The sequence below is a fragment of the Pogoniulus pusillus genome, chromosome 8 (genome assembly GCF_015220805.1).
Source record: "Pogoniulus pusillus isolate bPogPus1 chromosome 8, bPogPus1.pri, whole genome shotgun sequence".
Taxonomy (NCBI): Eukaryota; Metazoa; Chordata; class Aves; order Piciformes; family Lybiidae; genus Pogoniulus; species Pogoniulus pusillus.
Genome location: NC_087271.1, coordinates 18,920,521 through 18,940,026, shown reverse-complemented (window position 1 = coordinate 18,940,026; position 19,506 = coordinate 18,920,521). Strand labels below are relative to the sequence as shown.

Below are 19,506 nucleotides of genomic sequence, written 5' to 3'. Positions count from 1 at the left end.
CAGGTTTCTTGGACACCTCCAGGGATGGGGACTCTACCACCTCCCTGGGCAGCCTGTTCCAATGCCTGACCACAATTTCAGGCCTATTCCTCTCCTTGTATCACCTTATACTAGGGAGAAGAGACCAATCCCCACCTGGTTCCAACCTTCTTTCAGGGAGTTGTAGAGATCAGAGGTTTCCCCTCACCTTCCTTTTCTTCAGGTTCCTCAGCCACTCCTCACCAGCCCTGTTCTCCAGGCCCTTCACCAGCTGCTTTACCCTTCTCTGGACCTGCTCCAGCCCTGAATGTACTTGGAGTGAGAGGCCCAGCAGTGAACCCTGCACTCGGGGAGCAGCCTCACCAGTGCCCAGTACAGGGAGACAATCACTGGTCCTGTTGGTCATACCACTGCTGATCCAAGCCAGGTTGCTGGTGGCCACCTAGGCACACACACACTGGTTCATCTCCAGCTGCTGTCAACCAGCCCTTCCAGGTCTTTCTCTGCTGGGCAGTGACTGCCTCAAGCCTGGAGCCTTCCTGCTGGTGTTGTGACCCAAGTGCAGCACCCAGCTCTTTGCCTTGTTAAACCTTATCCCGTTGGCCTCAGCATATCCATCCAGCCTGGCCAGCTCCCTTTGCAGAGCCTTCCTAGACTGCAGCAGATCAACAATGCCACCCATGCTAGGATCCCGTGTGTAAAACTGGAGGGGATGTGCTGCCCATGAGGGACTGCAGCAGAAGGTATGTGTAAGTCCAACTTCATTTCCACTTCAATGCTGTTTATGAGGTTTCATACTTTGTAGAATTGAGCATTTTTATAGCAGTAACTGCTTTGGTGGGAGCTGTTTCCTTCTGTCTTCTCTTTATTGGTAATCATAGACTGGTTTGGGTCAGAAGGGACCTGAAGATCATCTAGTCCAAATACCCTGTTAAAGCAGGGTACCCACAGCAGTCTGCCCAGCTGGAGTTGGAAGCTCTCTCCAGAGAAGGAGATTCCACAACCTTTCTGGGCTGCCTGCTCCAGGCCTACAGAACCCTCACACTAAAGAATTTTCTCCTCCTGTTCAGGTGGAACCTCCTGGGTTCCAGTTTGTGCCCACTGCCCCTTGTGCTGTCCCTGGACACCACTGAGAAGAGTCTGGTCCCATCCTCTTCCCCCCCACAGGTGCTTTATCTCTTGCTGAGCACTGCTCAGATCCCCTCTGGGGCTGTTCTTCTGCAGGCTCAACAGCCCCAGGGCTCTCAGCCTTTGCTCCTCATAAAGATGCTCCAGGACCCTCAGCATCTTGGTGTGCTGTAGGTATCTACAGTTCCCCAGCAGGTGACAGATGTTCCTACTCCATAACCACTGCTTTTAAAACTACCCAAAGGTGCCTCTAGTTCCTCTCAGACCTGTTCAGTGTGGCACAAATGCTTGGTCTGCGTTCCAGTTAAGCAACTTAGGAAGCCAGAAGCTCACATTGCTCAGGATTTAGCTTTCAAAGCTCTGCCCTCATTATTCAGAGGTCTTGAGCCGTGTTATTTAATGCTCCCTTCAGAGGTTTTGACAGATCTTGACAAAAAGGGGAATCAAGAGGGAAACAGAGACAATGAAACCTTCCAAAGGAGTGAGAAGCTCAAAGTGAAGTTTAATCTAAACCCTTCTTTCAGATGTCACTTACTCTCGTGTGAAAACCAGGCTGGGGCTCTGTTTCCAGTCTCTGAACTGGGTCTGCTGGGGCTTTTTAACTTCCTTTATGTGAAAATGGGCAGCAGGACTAGGGCAGGGATTGTCTGCCTGTGCTGGGCACCAGGGAGGCCACAGCTCCAGTACAGCCTTCAGTTTTGGGGCCCTTATTCTTAGAAGGGCAGTGAGGTGCTGGAGAGGGTCCAGAGAAGGACAAAGCAGCTGGGGAAGGGTCTAGGGAACAGGTCTGGTGAGGGGCAGCTGAGGGAACTGGAATTGTTTAGTCTGGAGAAAAGGAGACTGAGAGGAGACCTCTTTGCTTTCTACAACTCCCTGAAAGGTGGTTGAAGCCAGGTGGAAGTTGGTCTCTTATCCTGTCACTTGTTCCTAGGGACAAGAGGAAATGGCCTCGTGTTACCCCAGGGGACATTCAAGTTGGACGTGAGGAAAAATTTCTTTCCCTTGAGGGCTGTCAAAGTCTGGCCCAGGCTGCCCAAGGCAGTGGTGGAGTCTCCATCCATGGAGATGTGATGCTGAGGTGTGTGGTTTAGTGGTGGCCTGGCAGTGCTGGGTTAAGGGTTGGACTTGATGGACTTGAAGGTCTCTTCCAACCAAAAATATTCCATGATTTTGCATTTATTGCTGGAATTCTTCCACAGACAATTAAGGTTGTTTAATAGGAAGGGTTAACTGGAGGCCTCCAGGAGCCCATACAGGCTCAACTCAGAATCTTGTTTTTCAGCAGGAAACCTGAAATGACCCCTCAGGCCAGAAGGAAATTCTTGTTAAGGAGGGGACAAACAAAACAACCCAGAAAGAAGCCAACTCTTCACACGTGGTGACTGTTCAAGGTCTCATTTTCTCCTTTCACCACAGTTTGCCTCCCTGGAGCCCAACTTCTGCTGGTTAAGGAGGAGTGCTGCAGGTGGGTGGAGGGAGCTGGCCCCCTCTCGTGCCATGGGGTGCCCAGGAGGGCAGGGCTGTAAGCTCTCTAATCTCATTAACCTTGGAAAGTTCTTACAGCTCGGTGCTTTCACAAACATCTGCTCATACCACAGGATGGGGTTTTTAGGGTGATCTTCAGCCCACCACTGATGGCAACTCTGCTGGCTGTGAAGCAAACCATGAGCAGATGCAATGTGCTCCTGAGCACATGCTCTGGGCAGCCTGGGCCAGGCATTGAGAACCCTTCTGGGGAAAAAATGTTCCTCCTGTCCAACCTAAACCTCCCCTGGGGCAATTTCAGACTATTTCTCCTTGACCTATCCCTTACTCCTTGGGAGAAGAGACCAACCCCCACCTGGCTTCCAACCTCCTTCCAGGGAGTTGTAGAGAGACAGAAGGTCTCTCCTCAGCCTCCCCCCCTCCAGGCTGAGCGCTCCCACCTCCCTCAGCTGCTCCTCCCCAGCCCTGTTCTCCAGACCCTTCCCCAGTTTTGTTGCCCTTATTTGGGCCTGCTCCAGCCCCTTAATGTCCTTCTTGGAGTGAGTGGCTCAAAACTGAACCTAGTACTCAAGTGCCCAGTCCAGGGACACAATCCCTGCCCTAGTCCTGCTGGCCACACTATTGCTGATCCAAACCAGTTTGCTGATGGCCTTTTTGGCTACCTGGGCACAGTCTGGCTCCTATTTGGTTGTTGGCCAACACCCCCACATCTTTTTCTGCTGGGCAGTTTCTAGCCAAAGCCCAGTTTCCTGGGTCAGTCCTAGATGAAGCTCTGCTCCTCAGATTGCAGGCAGGTAGATGCCAAGGCCATCCTGCTCTAGTGGGAGGTGTCCCTGCCCATGGCAGGAGGGTTGGAACTAGATGACCTTGAAGGTCCCTTCCAACCCAAACCATTCCATGATTCCATGAACTCTCCATTTCAGGGGCTTGAGGTGTCTGCAGGCAGGAGCAGTTTCTCTCTGGAAGGTCTCCTGCAGCCCGTGGTGCTGTGCCAAGTGCCCAGCGTGACTCCGGCTCCGTTCCACTCCCTCCCAGTGGGTTTTCCACCCCCCTCCCTTCATTGTAATCGCTCTGCTAGGGAAGAATTTAGGTCTCAGGAAAACATTCAAAGCTCTTTTTTATGCAAGACAAAACCTCTCAAAGCCCTGGGAAGGATCTGGGGGGGTGAAAGCCAGCTCTGTTCCCAGGGCATGCTCATTGGTGAGGGAGGTTTTCAGCACGGGAGTCACCTCAGCAGGGGCTCAGCCCCCAATAAATACCCTGTGCGTGGCTCTGGTGGCGTTTGGCTGCTCGAGGTCTTCCTCAAGGAGAAAATGTACAGCTTGTGAGTACCTCTGGGGGCTTCTTGAGCTTGGTGTTGAGGAGGGAATTTGTTACCCTGAGGATGGTGAGACCCTGGCCCAGGCTGCCCCAGAGAGGTAGGGGAGGCTGCAGTGAGGTGGGGGTTGGTATCTTCTCCTGAGGAACTAGTGTGAGGACAAAAGAGAATGGCTTCAAGGTGCACCAGAGGAGGTTTAGTTTGGACATAAGGAACAATTTCTTCCCCTTGAGGGTTGTCAAGGCCTGGTCCAGACTGCCCTGGGCAGTGGTGGAGTCTCCATCCCCAGAGGGGTTTGAAAGCCATGGAGATGTGGGGGTAGAGGATATGGCTTAGTGGTAGACTTGGTAGAGTAGGGTTAATAGTTGCACTCGATGGCCTTGAAGGCCTTTTCTAAGCTAAATGCTCATATGGCTCTGTGCCCCTTCCCTGGAACCACTGCAGGGCAGGTTGCCTGGGGCTCTGAGCAGCCTGCTCTAGTTGCAGCTGTCTCTGCTGACTGCAGGGGGGTTGGACTGGATGGACCTATAAAGGTTCCTTCCCACTCAAACCAGCCTATGAATTCCTGATTTTCTCAATAGGAGTAACTGAGTGGTGGCCACCGTGGTGCAGTGTTGGCTGGGGGGAAAGGGGTGTTCAGCTCAAGGCCAGCATGGTCTGGAGGGGAGGAGGAGGAGATGGCAGTCTCTGTCTGTGAGTGTCTCTGCTGGTCCTTCCCATGCTGAGATGTGGATTGGATCCAAGGGGACAGGCTCACCTGCAGCTGCTAGAAGTGGGTCCATGCTTTGGAGAAGGGCTGTGTCTGGTGTGTCCTCAGGAACACTGCAGTAGATGAAGCCAGGAGCTGCCAAGCAGTTCTCAGCTAATGCTTATCCAAGTCCTAGGAGATCCAGCTTGGATTTTGCTTCCTGATGGTTCAGGAGATTCTGGGCTTGCCTGGTGGGGAGGGAGTTTGCCTGCAGGGCTGCAGCACAGGCTGGCTCATCAGCTTCTCTGTTCCTCCCTCAAGCGATTTTCAAGTCTTGGAGCAATCCATCCAGCAGCCAACTCCTCTCCTTTGGGAATGGAGTTTCCAAAGCTATCCCAAATCCAAGCTAACTCCAGATCTGCTGGCCCTTTCAGAGTTGAGCACCCTGCTGGAGGCTACAAGAAGCTGTTTGAGACGGTGGAGGAGCTGTCTTCTCCAGTGACTGCCCATGTCACAGGTTGGTATTGGCTCCTTCATCTCCTCCTGCCCACTTGGTGATCTCAGGAGCTTATGAGCCACCAGAGCCTGGGGGCTTTACAAGGGCTGGAGGAGAGGGTCAGAGGTAAAAGACCTGATGTATTTTGGGGCAGGAAAAGGGCAGATTAGGTGGGACAACTTTAGACATGTCAACACTCAACTTCTTTGTCTGCTTGGACTGTAGATGAAGACAAAAGCAGGGTTCAGAGTTTTCCAAGCATTAGGCAATCTGAAGGTCTTGTTTTTACACTGACACAGTAAAAATTCCTTGGTCTGATTCAACATGATCCCTGCTCATAGCAATGCTGCATCTTCCACAGGCAGGATTCCTACCTGGCTGCGAGGAAGCCTCCTGAGATGTGGTCCTGGATTGTTTGAGGTGGGGGCAGAGCCTTTCTACCACCTCTTTGATGGCCAAGCACTGCTCCACAAGTTTGACTTCAAGGAGGGACATGTCACCTACCACCGAAGGTATGGGGCAGGCTTCCAGGCTAAAGCAGTAACAAAGCTCTGAAAATGAACAGAATGAGCCCAGCCTCACCAGCTCCAACCAGGGCAAGGCTGGGGAGAAGGAAACCCCTGCAGCAGTATAGGTGAGGGTGAACCTGCTGGGAAGCAGCTCCACAGAGAAGGATCTGGGAGTGCTGGGGGACAGGAAGCTGCCCACAAGCCAGCAATGTGCCCTGCTGGCCTAGAAGGCAAATGGTCTCCTGGGGTGCATGAAGAAGAGTGGCCAGCAAGCCAAGGGAGGTTCTCTTCCTGCTCTACCATAGGGAGGACTCATCTGGAGTCCAGGACACAATTCTGGGCTCCCCACTTCAGGAGCGACAGGGAACTACTAGAGAGAGTCCAGTGAAGGCTCCAAACATGCCGAGGGACCTGGAGCAGCTCTGTGAGGAGGAAAGGCTGAGAGCCCTGGGGCTGTTGAGCCTGCAGAAGAGCAGCCTGAGAAGGGATCTGAGCAATGCTCAGCAAGAGCTAAAGGACCTCTGGGGGGCAAGAGGATGGGGTCACACTCTTCTCAGTGGTGCTCAGGGACAGGACAAGGGGCAAAGGGCACAAAGTGGAACCCAGGAGGTTCCATGTGAGCAGAAGGATAAACTTCTTTGTTGTGAGGGCCTTGGAGCAGGCTGCCCAGAGAGGTTCTGGAGTCTCCTTGTCTTGAGAGCTTCCAAACCCATCAGGCCATTGTGCTGCTGGGCATGTTGCTGTGGGTGCCTCTGCTTTAGCAGGGAGCTTGGACTAGATGACCTTCAGAAGTCCCTTCCAACCCTCACCAGTCTATGACCTGCAGCTTCCAGTTGTCTCAGGAAGCTCATCCCAAGAACATCCACACTTTAGCCTGCTGGGTTTTATGTCCTGACCTCCAAGGTGCCTTCCTGCCCCGCTCAGGTTTGTGAGGACTGATGCGTACGTCCGAGCCATGACGGAGAAGAGGATTGTGATCACCGAGTTTGGCACCTATGCCTACCCAGACCCCTGCAAGAACATCTTTTCCAGGTACCCCAGGGTCACGTAGACACTGCAGTGACGTCCTGTGGTGCTTCTACTTCCACAAAAGCCTTGACTGCCTCTTGGTATTTTTCTCTCAGGTTTTTCTCCTACTTCAAAGGTGTGGAGGTCACTGATAATGCCCTTGTTAATGTCTACCCAGTGGGTGAAGATTACTATGCCTGCACTGAGACCAACTTCATAACCAAAATTAACCCAGATACCTTAGAGACAATTAAGCAGGTGAGCTTTGGAAGATGTGGAGGGGCAAAACTGAGATGAAAATGTTTGGTAACAACCTCTTGCAGCACGGCAAGAGTTGGGGTTGGTCACAGATGATCCAGAACCAAAGTCAGTGGTGAGGGTTTGTAAACCTGCTGCTGCTGCTCCTCTGAGTTGTATTTAGTTAGGAGATGATGTTCTCATGCTGGGGGGTGCAAACTGCAGCTCTGTTGCAGCCAGGCCAAAGTGGACCATGACTGGAGGGTTTTGGTGATGGAGGCTGTGGATGCCCTCTGTTTAAGGCCAGGTTGGATGAGGCCTTGAGCAACCTGCTCTAGTGGATGGTGTAGTTTGGGGTCAACCTAAAGCTGTGTGAGGAGCACATCAAGGTCACTGTAGTTAGTTTGGACAGTGGAAGGTGTCCCTGCCAATCCCAGGGAGGTTGGAAGTAGATGATCTTTAAGGTCCCTTCCAACCCAAACCATTCTATGATTTCTGCTAGGGCTTTACTGCTGCCTCTACATCAGAGCTTAGCCCTGTGGGCCCTGCAGAGCTGGGCACGACCTACAACATGCTTTGATGTTTCTTTTTGTTGTGTTACCAACGTCCAGCCTTTGCTTCTTGATCTCAGCAGCCCATACCTCTCCCTGCAACTGGCTTTGTTGTGATTGGAGAAGACCTCCAAGATCACCAAGTCCAATCATCAACCTAACACCACCACAGCCATTAAACCACATCCCAAAGTGCCACCACAACACATTTCTTGAACACCTCTAGGGACCATCTCAAGCTGCTTGGCTTGGCTGCTCTCCACATTCTCTCAGATCCCTTGGTGATCTGCCCTTAAAGAATCATGGAATGGTTTAGGTTGGAAGGGACCTCAAAGCTCATCCTGTTCTAACCCTCTGTCATAGGCAGGAACACCTCCCACTAGAACAGGTCAATGAAGACCTCATCCAACCTGCTCTTGAACACTTCCAGGGAGGTTCACAGAATGTGATCACATTCTGTGGTTCTGTGATCCACAACCTCCCTGGGCAACCTGTGCCAGTGTCTCACCACCCTCACTGCAAACAACTTCTTCCTAACATCCAGTTTCAGTCTCCCCTCTGCCAGTTCAAACCCATTCCTCCTCATCCTCTCATTACAAGACCTTGCCAATAGTCCCTCCCCAGCCCTCCTGCAGCCCCCTTCAGATACTGGAAGGCCACTCCAAGGTCTCCTGGAAGCCTTCTCTTCCTCAGGCTGCAGAGCCCCAACTCTCTTGTCCTGTCCTCATAGCAGAGCTGCTGCAGCCCTCTGAGCATCCTTGCCCTCCTTTGGACTCACTCCAACAGTTCCATGTCCTTCTTGTATTGAAGAAGTTCCCATGTCTGAGCTGACAAAACAGTGACCTGCAGCAGCAGCTCCTGACCTCCTCCTTCTGCTCCCCCAGGTGGACCTCTGTAAGTACGTGTCGGTGAACGGGGCCACAGCTCACCCCCACGTGGAGAACGATGGCACTGTCTACAACATCGGCAACTGCTTCGGCAAGAACTTTGCGCTGGCCTACAACATCATCCGCATCCCCCCGCTGCAGGCAGGTCAGTGCCCGCTGCAGGCAGGTCAGTGCCCGCTGCAGGCAGGTCAGTGCCCGCCGCCGCCGCCGCCGCTGGCCTCCTCTCACAACCGTGCTTATTTTAATCTCTCCTTCACACAATCGGAGAATTCTTTGGGTTGGAAAAGGCATCTAAGGTGATCAAGTCCAACCCTCAACCCAGCAACACCATGGCCATTAAACCATGTCCCCAAGTGCCACAGCTACAGGTTTCTTGAACACCTTCAGGGATGGTGACTCCACCACTTCCTTGGGCAGCCTGTGCCAGTGCCTGACCACTCCTGCAGGAAAGAAATACTTCCTAATCTCCAACCTAAACCTCCCCTGGCCACTTCCTCTCATTCTATCACCTGATACTAGGGAGAAGAAACCAACTTACACCTGGCTCCAACCTCCTTCAAGGGAGTTGCAGAGAGACAGAAGGTCTCCCCTCAGCCTCCTCTTCTCCAGCTCCCTCAGCTGCTCCTCACCAGCCCTGTTCTCCAGGCCCTTCACCATTCTCATTGCCCTTCTCTGGACCTTCTCCAGCCCCTCAATGTCCTTCTTGAGTGAGGCACCCAAGACCAGTCTGTCTTGAAATGAGATCAAAATGATGAAGGCCAGCAGAAGGACACTGTCCAGCTGTGACATGCTACATGTTCCCAGCATGAAGCTGGGAGAGAGTCCTTTTGGTTCTGCCAGCACTCATGTATGGCATCAGTGGTCTACAAAAGTGCCACACAGGGCTTGTCCTGACATGAAATCAACTAGGCATTGGAACAGGCTGCCCTGTGGAGGAGTCACTAGACCTGGAGGTGTTCAAAAAACCCTGTTCTCCAGACTCTTCTCCAGCTTTGCTGCCCTTCTCTGGACCCTCTCCAGCCCCTCAATGTCCTTCTTGAGTGAGGCACCCAAAAGTAAACCTAGTACCCAAAGTGTGGCCACGTACAGAGGGACAACCACTTCCCTGCTCCTGCTGGCCACACTCAAACGAGCTTTACCATCAAATTCCTTTTCCTTTTAACATTTAATTTATTATTTTCAGTCAAATTACCATTTTAATTTTGTTACCTTTTTTTGGCTCATGAGCAGGGACATAGTTCTTAAAGCATCTGAAAGTGGTTTTTTTTCCTAAATCAACAACTTCACGTCAGAGGCAGAAGCTTGCCAGTACACACTAAATACACTAAACACAAACCATGAGTGAAACCTTCCATAACTCAACTCTCCTGTTGCAGACAAGGAAGACCCAATAAACAAGTCAGAAGTGGTGGTGCAGTTCCCTTGCAGTGACAGATTCAAGCCCTCCTACGTTCACAGGTAACCTTTTATGGGGTCAGTAGAACCATCAAATCATTACAATCACAGAATCAACCAGGTTGGAAGAGACCTCCAAGATCACCCAGCCCAACCTAGCACCCAGCCCTGGCCAAGCAACCAGACCATGGCACTAAGTGCCCCAGCCAGTCTCTTCTTGAACACCTCCAGGGAAGCCCATTCCAATGCCAATCACTCTCTTTGTGAAGAACTTCCTCCTAAAATCCAGCCTATAAATCCCCCAGCACAAGTTGAGACTGTGTCTCCTTGTTCAATTGCTGGATGCCTGGGAGAAGAGACCAACCCCACCTGGCTACAGCCTTCCTTCAGGTAGTTGTAGACAGCGATGAGGTCACCTCTGAGCCTCCTCTTCTCCAGGCTGCACACCCCCAGCTCCCTCAGCCTCTCCTCACAGGGTTTGTGCTCCAGGCCCCTCACCAGCTTTGTTGCCCTTCTCTGGACATGTTCCAGTATCTCAACATATCTCTTGAATTGAGGGGCCCAGAACTGGACACAGCACTCAAGGTGTGGCCTGACCAGTGCTGAGTACGGGGCAGAATAACCTCTCTTGTCCTACTGGCCACACTGTTCCTGATGCAGGCCAGGATGCCATTGGCTCTCTTGGCCACCTGGGCACACTGCTGGCTCATGTTCAGCTACTATCTACCAGTACCCCCAGGTCCCTTTCTTCTTGGCTGCTCTCCAGCCACTCTGTCCCCAGCCTGTAGTGCTGCTTGGGGTTGTGGCCAAAGTGCAGAACCCTGCACTTGGCCTTGTTAAGCTTAGAAGAGACCTTTAAGTTCACAGAGTCTAGCCCTTAACCCAGCACTGCCAAGGCACCACTATACTATGGCCCTCAGCACCACATCTAAACCTCTCCAGGGATGGGGACTCCACCAGTGCACTGGGCAGCCAGGGCCAGGCCTTGAAAACCCTCAAGGGGAAGAAATCATTCCTTGTGACCGACCAACCTACACCTCCCGTGGCACAATTTCAGGCAATTTCCTCTTGTCCTGCCACTTATTACTAGGAAGAAGAGACTAACCCTGATGTGGCTCCAGCCTCCTTCCAGGGAGTTGCAGAGAGACAGAAGGTCTCCCATCAGCCCCCTCCTCTCCAGGCTGAACAATCCCAGCTCCTTCAGCTGCTCCTCACCAGCCCTGTTCTCCAAACCCTTCATCATCTTCACTGCCTTTCTCTGGACCTTCTCCAGCACCTCAATGTCCTCCTTTGAATTAGAGGACCAAAATGGCAAATGATGAAGGACAGCAGAAGGACACTTCAGCTGTGACAGGCTACATGTTCCTAGTATGAAGCTGGTAGTGAGAGTCCTTTTGGTTCTGCCAGCACTCATGTACAGAAGTGCCACACAGGGCTTGTCCTCACATGAAATCAACTAGGCATTGGAACAGGCTGCCCTGTGGTGGGGTCACCAGCCCTGGAGGTGTTCAAGAAACATGTAGGCATGGCACTATGGGACATGGGTTAATGGCCATGGCAGTGTTAAGGGTTGGACTCGATGATCTTGGAGGTCTTTTCTGATCCAAACAGTTCTATGATTCTGTACAAATTAGGTGATTTACCCAAATCCAGGTGTTCAGATTCCTGTCAGTTTAAGTGATGATCTTATCCAGTGCCTAAGTTTCATGGACTCATAGATTCACAGAAAGCTTTGGGTTGGAAGGTACCTTTGTAGTTTCAACCTCCCCAGGATTGTCAGGGACACCTTCCGCTCTCCAAACTAACTACAGTGACCTTGATGTGCTCCTCACACAGCTTTGGGTTGACCCCAAACTACATTGTGTTTGTGGAGACGCCAGTGAAGATCAACCTCCTCAAGTTCCTCTCCTCCTGGAGCCTTTGGGGAGCCAACTACATGGATTGCTTCGAGTCCAACGAAACCATGGGGGTAAGCAGTGGCTCGTACCAAATTGGGCAGCCCTCCACCAGGAGGTTCACTACTTTGGGTTCACCTTTGTTTCTCTGAGCCTAAACCAAATGTGTGGCTTCTTTTCAGGTGTGGCTTCACGTGGCAGAGAAGAAGAAAGGCAGACTCCTCAACATCAAGTACCGCACCTCGGCCTTCAACCTGTTCCACCACATCAACACCTACGAGGATAACGGCTTTCTGATCGTTGACCTCTGCACCTGGAAGGGGTGAGTCCTACTGGAGTCCCTGCTGGATTGCACCTTGAGACAGTGGGGTCCATCAGAGCTCCAACACCAAACACACTGCTTCCTGTGCTGGCACATCCCTTCCCTGTGGGAATTGCTCTTGGTACTTCACCAATGGCCTCCAACCCATCTAAATATTCATACATGGTGACATGTACACACCTACACACACTGTGCATAGGCCACACAATGCAGAGAGCCTCTTGGAAACTCATTTTCCAAGAGAAACAACCAAAAAAAATCTTTAATTTGCCTTTATCTATAATAAATCCCAGAATCTCACCACAGTAGGGGTTGGAAGTGACCTCTGGAGATCATTTATTCCAACCCCCTGTTAAAGCACCCACAGCAGCTTGCTCAGCATCACAATGCCCAGATGAGTTTGGAACCTCTCCAGAGAAGGAGACTCCTCAACCTCTCTGGGCAGCCTGCTCCAGGCCCTCTCAACAAAGTTTCTCCTCCTCTTCAGATAGAACCTCCTGGCTTCCAGTTTGTGCCTGTTGCTCCTTTTCCTGTCACTGGGCACCACTGAGAAGACTCTGGCCCCACCCTCTTGCCCCCTACCCTTTAACTCTTGCTGAGCATTGTTCAGATCCCTCTCAGCCTGCTCTTCCCCAGGCCCCAACTCTTAGCCCATTGAATTGTAAGACAAACCCAGCCATACCTGACCCTACCCCACTCCCAAATCCCACCTTTGCCTCCGTCTCTGGTGCCATTTCTCTGCAGGTTTGAGTTTGTTTACAACTACCTCTACCTGGCCAACCTCCGAGCCAACTGGGAGGAGGTGAAGCGGCAGGCAGAGAAGGCGCCGCAGCCTGAGGCGCGCCGATACGTCCTGCCCCTAAACATCGACAAGGTAACGCTCCGGCTGCCAGCGCGGCTGGGAGGCACTGCTGTCTGTGCCAGGCCTCTGCAAGGCTCCTGGCCCAGCACAGAATTGTTTGGGTGGGCAAAGACCTCTTCGATCATAGAGTCCAACCTTCAACCCAGCACCACCATGCCCATTAAACCACGGTCCCAAGAGTCATGTCCAGCTGAGACATTAATCCAAAGCTTCATTCAATTCAAACGTTTCCATGGGGGCAGAACTGAAAGTATAGGTTGAGGAACCTGAAGGATGGGTCTGTAGAGATACTTCTTTCTTCAGTTGATGACACAATCATGGATTAGTTTGGGTTGGGAGGGACCTCTGGAGATCATAGAGTCCAACCCCTCCACTAAAGCAGGGCACCCACAGCAGCTTGCCCAGCAGCACAATGCCCAGCTGGGGTTGGAAGCTGGAGACTCCACAACCTGTCTGGGTAGCCTGCTCCAGGGCTCCAGCACCTTCACAACAAAGAAGTTTCCCCACTTGTTCAGGTGGAACCTCCTGAATTCCAGTCTGTGCCTGTTGCCCCAGGTCCTGTCACTCAGCACTACTGAGTAGTCTGGCCCCATCCTCTTGCCCCTCCACTCCAGTTCTTTATCTCTTGCTGAGCACTGATCAGATTCCCTCTGAGGTTGCTCTGTCTGCAGGCTGAAGAGCCCCAACTGTCTCAGCCTCTCCTCAGCAGAAGCTCCACTTCATTGCTGCTATCCTGCAGCTCGATGAGGCTCTGCTCACAGCCCTCTGGCTGTTCCATGCCCTTCACAACAAACCTGTGCAGTCAGAGTGAGAAATGTGCTTCTCCACTTCTCTTCCTGGTTTTGCTTTGTTCCAGGCTGACACAGGTAAGAACTTGGTCACCCTGCCCTACACGACAGCCACCGCTACCTTGCGCAGTGATGAGACCATCTGGCTGGAGCCAGAAGTTATCTTCTCAGGGCCACGTCATGGTATGAAGATAAGCCCAAAGCACAACCAGCTCCAAGACGAGTCCCCCTGCACCCCATGTCCAACTGGCCCTCACAAATCTTTTCTTTCTTTATTCTAGCCTTTGAATTTCCACAGATCAACTACAAGAAGTATGGTGGGAAGCCTTACACCTACACCTACGGGCTGGGGCTCAACCACTTTGTCCCAGACAGGGTAACTATCAACTTCTTGAGGAGCTTTCCAGTTTAAGGAAAAAAAAGAAGTCTTCCTGAGATGTAGCTTTTGGGTTTTGTTGTTGCCCTCACCTTTAGCTCTGCAAGCTGAACGTTAAAACAAAGGAGACCTGGGTGTGGCAGGAGCCCGATTCCTACCCGTCAGAGCCCATCTTCGTCTCCCATCCTGATGCCCTGGAGGAAGATGATGGTAACATTGGTTTTCATTTCGGTTGGTGGCATCTGGAACAGGCTGCCCAGAAAAGTTGTGGATGCCTTCTCCCTGGAGGTGTTCAAGGCCAGGTTGGATGAGGCCTTGAGCAAGGGTTGGAATGGGCTGTCTGTGGAGGGGGTGGAGTCACCATCCCTGGAGATGTTTAAGAGGAGGCTGGATGAGGCATTCAGTGCCAGGGTTTAGTTAATTAGAAGGTGTTAGGTGATAGGTTGGACTTGATGATCTTAGAGGTCTTTTCCAACCTGGTTAATTCTGTGATCCTGTGACCTGATTTAATAGGAGATGTCCCTGCTTATAGCACAGAGGCTGGAACTATATGACCTTGAAGGTCCCTTCCAACCCAAACCATTCTATGAATCTATGATCGTGATAAGGTGGGATTGTGTCTGCTGGCACCAGGAGCTGTCTGCAAGGCTCAGGACACTCCCTGGGGTGCCATGTTCTAATTCAAAGAGTCATAGAAGGGTTTGGGTTTAAAGAGACCTTAAAGATTTAGTTCCAAACCCCTGCCATGGACAGGGACAATTTCCATTAGATCAAGTTGAAGTTCCCAATGGAACATGGAAAACCTAAGACTGAGAAAACAAACAAGGAGGCTGGAGCTAGGTGGGGGAGTCAGTCTCTTCTCCCATGGAGCAAGAGTTAGGAAACAGCCTCAAGTTGCCTCAAGGGATTATTAGGGTGGACACGAGGAACTGTTTTTCCTCAAAAGGGTTCTCACAGCTCAGCCAAGGGCAGTGGTGGAGTCTCCATCGCTGCCGTGGTTTCCACGCCCTGGAGATGAGGTGCTGAGGACATGGCAGTGATGGGTTGCTGGTTGGGCTCCACATTCTGAAAGGTTTCTTCCAGCCTAAATGATTCTGCAATTCTAGAATGTGAACCTCTCCCACCCCAGCTGTGGTTTCTACCCCTAACCTCACCTCCTCACAGATTCATTGAAGGGCTTGGCTTGGAAGGGACCTTGAAGATCATCTAGTTCCAACCCCTTGCCCTGGGCAGGGACACCTCCCACTAGAGCAGGTTGCTCAAGGCCTTATGGAGGAACAGAGTGAATTAAGGCTTTGTCCCTCAAGGAAACCAGTCACACTCTAGCACCCTCACATCAAAGAAGTTTCTCCTCACCTTCAGAGGGAACCATGTGGGTTACACTTTGTGCCCAGTGCCCCTTGTTCTGTCACTGGGCATCACTGACAAGGGTCTGGCCCCACCTTCCTGACCCCACCCTTTAGCTCTTCCTCCACACTAAGAAGATCCCAGTTCTCACCATCTGCTCAGCTGATGACCACAGAGTAGTGCCTGGATTTGCTGCTGTCACTGTGTGAGCAGCCCATGGGAAGGGTGCACCATGCAGACACAGGGCGGCAGCTGACGGCTTCTCTCCTGCCAGGGGTTGTGCTGAGCATCGTCATCAGCCCAGGCGCGGGGCCCAAGCCTGCCTACCTCCTCATCCTCAACGCCAAAGACATGAGCGAGGTGGCCAGGGCTGAAGTGGAGGTGAACATTCCAGTGACCTTCCATGGACTCTTCAAGAGGGCATGAAGTTCCTGCAGCTCTCTGTTGATGAGCACTCAACTGCCCTAAACCCCTCTGACCTCATACTTGATTTGCATGGCTACTGAATTCAGAGTCAGCGCTTTGGTTCTGATGATGATTTATCAAATCAATCAACCAGCTGCTTTTCAAATACACCCTTGGTCAGCTTCCAGATGCACAGCTGAAGAAGGCTGTGGTTGCAACCAAACACAACTCTGGGGTGGGATGGGTGGAGGATGATTTGGGAGTTTACAACATCAAACTCAGCAGCAGAGAGAAAGATGCAGAAACCTGCAGAGCATGAACTCGGCACCTGTACAGATGGGAACAGACTCAGCTGGGTTGGGTGGGAGGAGTCATCCAGTCCAAGTCCCTGGCCATCAGCAGGGACAGGTGCAGCTAAAGCAGGTTGCTCAGAGCCCCTAACAACCTGATCTGCAATGGTTCCAGGGATGGGGCAGCTCCCATGTCTCTGGAAAACCAAAGTCAGGCTCTCACCACCCTCCATGTCAAACATTTCTCCCTTTTCTCCAGTCTGAGTTAGGAACCATCACCCCATTGCACTGTCACAACAGGCCCTACTCAAAACTCTGTCCCCAGCTTTCTGATTAGTCCCTTTAAGTCTTGAAAAGCCACCAGAAGGTCTCCCTGGAACCTTTTCTTCTCCAGGCTGAACAACCCAAACTCTCTCAGCCTGGCCTCACAGCAGAGGGTTTCCAGCCCTCCCATCAGTGCTGTGGCCTCCTCTGGCCCTGCCCCAATAGGTCCCTGTCTCTGCTGAAAACTCCAGAGCTGGCTCCAGCACTGCAGGTGGGGGCTCAGCAGAGTGTATCAGAGTGACAGAATCCCCTCCCTTGCCCTGCTGCCCACACTGCTGGGGATAAGCCCAGGACAAGGCTGGCTCATGTCCAGCTTTTCACCCACCAGCACCCCCAAGTCCTTCTCTTCAGGGCTGCTCTCCAGCCCCTTCATCCACAGCCTGGATTGATACCAGGGGTTGCCCGACCCAGACGCAGGACAGATACTGAGCCTTGTTGAATTTCATGAGCTTCATATTTCCACTTCTTGAGGTCATCCAGGTCCCTCTGAAGGGATCTTGTCTCTCAGGTGGCTCAACCAGACTTCTCAGCTTGGTGTCATCTGCAAACACGCTGAGGGTGCCTCCATCCCACTGTGTCACTGCTGAAGCCGCTGACAGCACTGGTAGCGGTATGGACCCTGAGCCCCACCACTTGTCCCTGATCTCCACCTGCACATGGGGCTGTTTGCCACTCCACCACCTGCTATAGAGCAGTCTCTGTGCTCTGCTGTTTGCTCTGAACAAAGCTGGCTTTCAGCCTGTTTCACAGTGCCGTGGATTTAAATCTCCTCCTGCTCACTCCTTTGGTGTGCTCAGAGCAAAGTGAGTGCAGCCTTTGTGTAGCTGTCCTGGAAATCCCAGCTGGAGGCCCAAGGCAGTGGGCACCATTGTGTCTTACATTAAGGCTGCAAATTGCATGTCCTAGCTTAATTGGTTTTTCCTCTTTCCCATTTCATTTGCTAAAGTGCAGTTTCCATGATTCCTGAGTTCTGGATTTCACGCTAAAAAGTGTTATCAAGGAGCTGAAGCTTCTGTAGAGTTACTCCAGGCTTAACTCCTTCTTGTCTCAAACTCATGTAGTATGAGACTGTGGTTTAAAATACAAACAAGTTGCTAACAGACCTGAACCTGAGGATTTTCTTCTGTCTGCAGTGGTTGAATATTTTTATTCCTGCTATCAGAGAACTAGAAAATTATTTCTGGTCAAGATTCTGAGTAGCCAAGTGTCAGCTTGGAAAGGTCGATGGGTTGGAGATGGCTGCAGCTACATTCTGATGACAGGATGTTGCAATGGAGACAGCACCTGGTGCTTCTGCTGCTCTGTGATCTCTAAGCACTGGGCAATCACCTAATTCAAAACAACAAAAGCCAAAGCATCAGTAAAATTTCCTCCTTACAAACTCATTCAGTCAGGCATTTCATCAAAGAATCAGTCTGGTTAGAAAAGACCTCCAAGATGATGGAGTCCAACCACCACTTTGTCCTTACTTTGTGTCTGACTGTGGCCAGTCACTGGCTGCAGCTCCAGAGAGCTGCTCTGGGAACACTGCGAAGCCATTTTGCTGTAAAACTCCAAGGAAAACAGATTCTGTGATGTCCCAGTTCTGTTATTAAAGAGCTTTGCTTCTTGTGTTCCCACTCACTTATCCAGCCCAGCAGAACATCCTGCTCTTCCCACAAACAGCTTTTCCCAAGAAAGTCAGCTTGCCTGGGGTCTGTGATGACAGGAAGTGAAGGTACAGAGCTGAGTTTGTGACCAAGGTAATGACTACATTCTACTGCTCCTGGATCCCTTTTAAGGGCTACTTTAGAAAAGGCTCTACTCCACCTGCTGAGGTCACCTCTGGAATACTGCTCCCACACCTGGGCTCTCCAGTTCAAAGGAGACAGGGAACTACTGCGGAGAGTCCAGGGGAGGCTCCAAAGATGCTGAGAGGCCTGGAGCATCTCTGGGAGGAGGAAAGGCTGAGAGCCCTGGGGCTGTGAAGCCTGCAAAAGATCAGCCTGAGAGGGGACCTGAGCAATGCTCAGAGAGAGATAAAGGACCTGTGAGGGGCAAGAGAATGGGGCGAGACTCCTCTCAGTGGTGCCCAGGGACAGGACAAGGAGCAATGGGCACAAAGTGGAACCCAGGAGGTTCCATCTGAACAGGAGGAGAAGCTTGTTTGTTGTGAGGGTGCTGGAGCCCTGGAGCAGGCTGTCCAGAGAGGTTGTGGAGTCTCCTTGTCTGGAGAGCTTCCAAACCCAGCTTCTGAACCTGGGCAAGCTGCTGTGGGTGCCCCTGCTTTAGCAGGGGGGTTGGACTGGATGATCTCCAGAGGTCCTTTCCAACCACTCATGAGAGAGTGAAGATATGTTTTGATTATGCAAGACCAAAAAAAAGACTTGGATAGAGAATCAAAGGGTAATGCCAGTTCAGAAGTTCAGTGAGGAAAAGCCTGAGTCAAGTCACCACAACATACCCAGAATTCAAGAGAGACTTCTTGGGTTGAGTAATGGGGACAGAAAACAGTGAGAAGTGAGGGACTCCATTCTGGGACTGAACTTGCTGCTGACCCTCAGCAAAAAAAAGTCTATTCTAAGGAACTCCCTCCTACCTTTCTGGTATTTTGAGGTAGGATGACACCATCATCCCAGAGTCTGGCAGAGGAGTAAAATGCACTGCTTTCTTCCTCTAGCCTGTGAGAGACAAAGTGGCAAACGAGCTTGAAGGCAGCCGAATGTAGCAACAACAAACCCATCAGGGCAGTAAAACCCACCCGTAAATGAATAAAGTTTGAAGGGAATGAATTACAATGAATCAGAATCTAGCAAATAATAGAGAAGAGCTCTGCTCAGCCTGTACCACAGATCAGCCTCCATGTTCAGATGGTGGCCACTCTGATGTACAGCACAATATCAGCATTTGGGGTTGGATGGTGTTAGGGTGGATGTTAAGTCAAACACAGGGAGACACTGGAAGAGGTTGCCCAGGGATACTGTGGATACCCCAGACCTGGAGGTGTTCACAGCCAGGTAGGATCAGGTCTTGCCCAAGGAGATGGTGGAAGCCTCATGCCTGGAGGTGTTTAAGGCCAGGCTGGATGAGGCTCTGGACAGCCTGATCTAGTGTGAGGTGTCCCTGCTGGCAGAGGGGCTGGAACTGGATGATCCCTGTGGTCCCTTTCAACCCTCACTGATTCTATGATTCTAACCTGGTCTAGCGTGAGGTGTCCCTGCCCATGGCAGGGGAGGT

At 51.7% G+C, this 19,506-nt stretch overlaps 2 protein-coding genes across 2 annotated transcripts in view; one reads left to right on the top strand and one right to left on the bottom strand.

Annotated features, from left to right (window-relative positions):
• Positions 1-5,523: 5,523 nt before the first annotated feature.
• On the top strand, positions 5,524-17,398 carry RPE65 (retinoid isomerohydrolase RPE65). Its single transcript, XM_064147484.1, has 12 exons — positions 5,524-5,606; positions 6,528-6,635; positions 6,728-6,869; positions 8,284-8,431; positions 9,663-9,744; positions 11,518-11,650; positions 11,759-11,898; positions 12,643-12,772; positions 13,617-13,731; positions 13,830-13,924; positions 14,023-14,134; positions 15,546-17,398. The coding sequence occupies exons 2-12, from the start codon at positions 6,559-6,561 to the stop codon at positions 15,695-15,697; spliced, it is 1,326 nt and encodes a 441-aa protein (XP_064003554.1). The 5' UTR covers positions 5,524-5,606; positions 6,528-6,558; the 3' UTR covers positions 15,698-17,398.
• LOC135177470 (methylcrotonoyl-CoA carboxylase beta chain, mitochondrial-like) overlaps positions 17,379-19,506 on the bottom strand; it is an 18,751-nt gene continuing 16,623 nt past the window's right edge. The window contains exons 12-13 of the mRNA XM_064147483.1: positions 18,869-18,950; positions 17,379-17,619 (exon numbers count right to left, since the gene is read on the bottom strand). Coding sequence (XP_064003553.1) covers positions 17,536-17,619; positions 18,869-18,950 — 166 coding nt within the window. The 3' untranslated portion in view covers positions 17,379-17,535. The remainder of the gene's footprint in view (positions 17,620-18,868; positions 18,951-19,506) is intronic.

What these genes read in the sequence shown, in the direction of transcription:
- RPE65 (XM_064147484.1), top strand. Translation starts at nt 6,559, where the DNA reads ATGACGGAGAAGAGGATTGTGATCACCGAGTTTGGCACCTATGCCTAC. An exon ending in TGCCCCTAAACATCGACAAG is followed by an intron (nt 12,773 to 13,616) that starts GTAACGCTCCGG and finishes GCTTTGTTCCAG; the next exon opens with GCTGACACAGGTAAGAACTT. An exon ending in ACCACTTTGTCCCAGACAGG is followed by an intron (nt 13,925 to 14,022) that starts GTAACTATCAAC and finishes CCTCACCTTTAG; the next exon opens with CTCTGCAAGCTGAACGTTAA.